Source organism: Micropterus dolomieu, linkage group LG04 (assembly GCF_021292245.1).
Source record: "Micropterus dolomieu isolate WLL.071019.BEF.003 ecotype Adirondacks linkage group LG04, ASM2129224v1, whole genome shotgun sequence".
Classification (NCBI taxonomy): Eukaryota; Metazoa; Chordata; class Actinopteri; order Centrarchiformes; family Centrarchidae; genus Micropterus; species Micropterus dolomieu.
Window position 1 is genome coordinate 21,240,062 of NC_060153.1, and position 2,717 is coordinate 21,242,778.

Sequence of the window (2,717 nt, forward strand, 5' to 3'; positions counted from 1 at the left end):
GGGGGGAAGAGACGTGAGTCCATGTAGATAAGGACTAGAATATACAACATAGTACAATTTCACGGCCACCTAACAAGACAAAACACTGGACCCCAGATCTTGATGCAAATGCACCCGTGGTCCAAACCGCAACACCCAAGCACCTGCCAGCCCAATAAGCTGCAGAGCAGAACACTGCGTTCATCTGCAGACTAAACGCTCACATGAATGCATGCAGCTGGAAAGATGGATTTCCCCTATTCTGTAAACCCTTAAGTGAAATAACCCACAGTATGTCAACCACAGACACAACAGAGTGGTCTTTGAGATGTGGAGCAGCAACATGCTTTCTGTCTGGGCATTGGAGGAGACAGAGGAAAGGTCAGAGATGAAAGAGTGTTTTTCTCTATATGAGGTGTCCCCATGTCAACTGGGCATCACTGAGTGGTCTCTCCTTTTTTATGAGCCAAATATGAGGCATAGGCCTATAAAGATGGTGGGGGAGCAGTGAAGGTCAGAGAATATCACATGTAGGCTATGGCAAGAAAATCTTTTGATGGGCTGATGCCAAATACACGTTTCTCTGTTGTCAGCAGGGCTTGGGTGTGTTTTCTTTTTTTGGATAAGGTTAAAAATATAAACTGGCAGTGGATGTAGCAGGCTATAGCCTATTGCATTGTAAAGGGTGTTTCCATACCTGATCGTAATCTGGTTTGTGGTGAGAAAGCTTCTCGCTGTGGCTGCTGACTCTCTTCTCGGTTTCAGTTCCGCTCTGGTCGATGGTTTTCACCTCAGTGCAAAGTTCAGGGTATTGAGAGTGGAAGTTCTCGTATCCTCCTGAGAGAAAAGGGGAAAACACGAACACATAAATAAGCTTAGAATAATTCTCCCTCTACCCCCACAAACACACACTCACAGGCCTACATATCTTGTGAAATGGCAGCGTTTATGAAACAGTCTCAGCACAGGATTATAACCGTTATAACCTGATTATTAGCGCGTAATTAATTAGGCTGGGAGCCCGCAGTTGAAGGTGCCGTAATCCTTTTAGGGCGACATCCTGAGGACGCAGAGGTGACAGACGGAAATGGATGCGTTTCAAGACATTATCACAGCCCCGGTGAGTTTATTTAGCTAAAATAAACGGCTGGATGTGGATTCAATGTTTCTGTTTTATCAATGAAACTCATTGCACCGACAATTTGCCTGCGTTTCTCCCGCACTGACTCATCCGCTCCGTTGACTCATGCAGGACGTTTAGCCATATCTCTCCAAGAAGTGAGAGAAAAGCGTAGGCTACTCGAAACACAGGCGAGAAGGATAATGAGAAAAATAGCAGGCTATTGTTAGGAAGTCAAATAAATTATAAAAACATGTTGGTCCAGTCCTTTAAAATAGTGAGCGACGAGGACAGAAAAGCGGACTATTCTTTAAACCCCACCGTAGTTTAATAGGCTACAGAAGTCTATTAATATTCTACTAGATGTAGCTTACATTTTAAATTTCTGGGACAGAAAACACAGACAAGAAGATTAATCCAAGAAGACTAATTGAAGATTAATCCAAGAGGAAGACTGTTTGAATTAAAGGCGCCCATACACATAGCTTTCTTACAATTTGTTTTAAAAGCGTGGCTAGTCATTTAACAACAGCAAACTGATAGACTAGGCTATATTTTCATTTTCCTCTTTTCCAATAAAAACAGTTTAATTTCCCCAAAGCACTCACCTTTCAGGAAACAGACGTTTGCCCCGCTCGCTAGATGTGACAGAGTGTTTATTACTATTTGTGCTACGCTGTCCTTTTTCAGTTTTTGCCAGTGGGACGTCCGGTCATCCAGAGCTACGATTGCCGATACGCTCCCCTCCCGAAGCCGAAACAGGGCTCTCTCATCCGGGATGACAAACTGCAGGGGCACCGGCCCTCCTCGGGACCTCCGGACCACCACTGAGTTGAGATTGACATTGACAGAGCCTTTGATATTGGAGTTCGTGAATGAGAAGTAAGGTCGGCAATCCACAATAAGGCAGCTGCCACTCTCCTTCCTGATGATTTTCCTCAGACGCCGGCCGTCTATGCTGGTGACTTTCATTTTGACGCTTTGGAGTTGTTATTATTGCCTAAAGAATTCAATTGGATTACTTCTAAATGGCGGATATGGGCGAGCGAGGAGTCCCGTGCGCGTCTGTGCCTACATGTCCTCCAAGGGGATTCCGGCCGATCAGTTTTATGTGAATGGAACCTCCGGCGCGTGACGTCACGAACCATATATGGATACCGGTGAGATGTGGTCACAGCAAGACCGTGCCCACATCGATGACGAGAATGTGGCTCCGCCCCCGGCTCTGGTAAATAAAAACCGTGCTACTGCAGTGAGCTTGAGATTACTCACTGTGTGTCCTCTACCAGCACCCACATCTGTCCTTTCATTTTCACAGTCCATTTGTAGTTCAGCTAATATTTGGTGGACATAAATCCAGAGGTTGTGTTTTTTTAGAAGAAGAATGAATAGCCTACAGCTTATTGAACAAAATTCAAACAATAGGCCTACTGTAAATCCCTCTAACTAAAAAAAGGATGCAAAGTTTTGGAAGGATGCTAGCAAACACCACAGCCAGAATTACGAATCTCTATTGGGAAAAAACAGAGTAGCCTAAGTAGAGATAGCTGTTAGATGAATGATGAAGAACACAAAACAAACTCACACCAATATACAAAACGAGGCATTGCATGGGTAA

The 2,717-nt window shown here is 44.4% G+C and overlaps 1 protein-coding gene across 1 annotated transcript in view; it reads right to left on the reverse strand.

Annotated features, from left to right (window-relative positions):
* Positions 1-2,161, reverse strand: part of dusp5 (dual specificity phosphatase 5) — a 5,453-nt gene extending 3,292 nt beyond the window's left edge. The window contains exons 1-2 of the mRNA XM_046046656.1: positions 1,708-2,161; positions 677-816 (exon numbers count right to left, since the gene is read on the reverse strand). Of these exons, the coding sequence (XP_045902612.1) occupies positions 677-816; positions 1,708-2,071 (504 nt within the window). The 5' untranslated portion in view covers positions 2,072-2,161. The remainder of the gene's footprint in view (positions 1-676; positions 817-1,707) is intronic.
* Between the last annotated feature and the right edge of the window lie 556 nt (positions 2,162-2,717).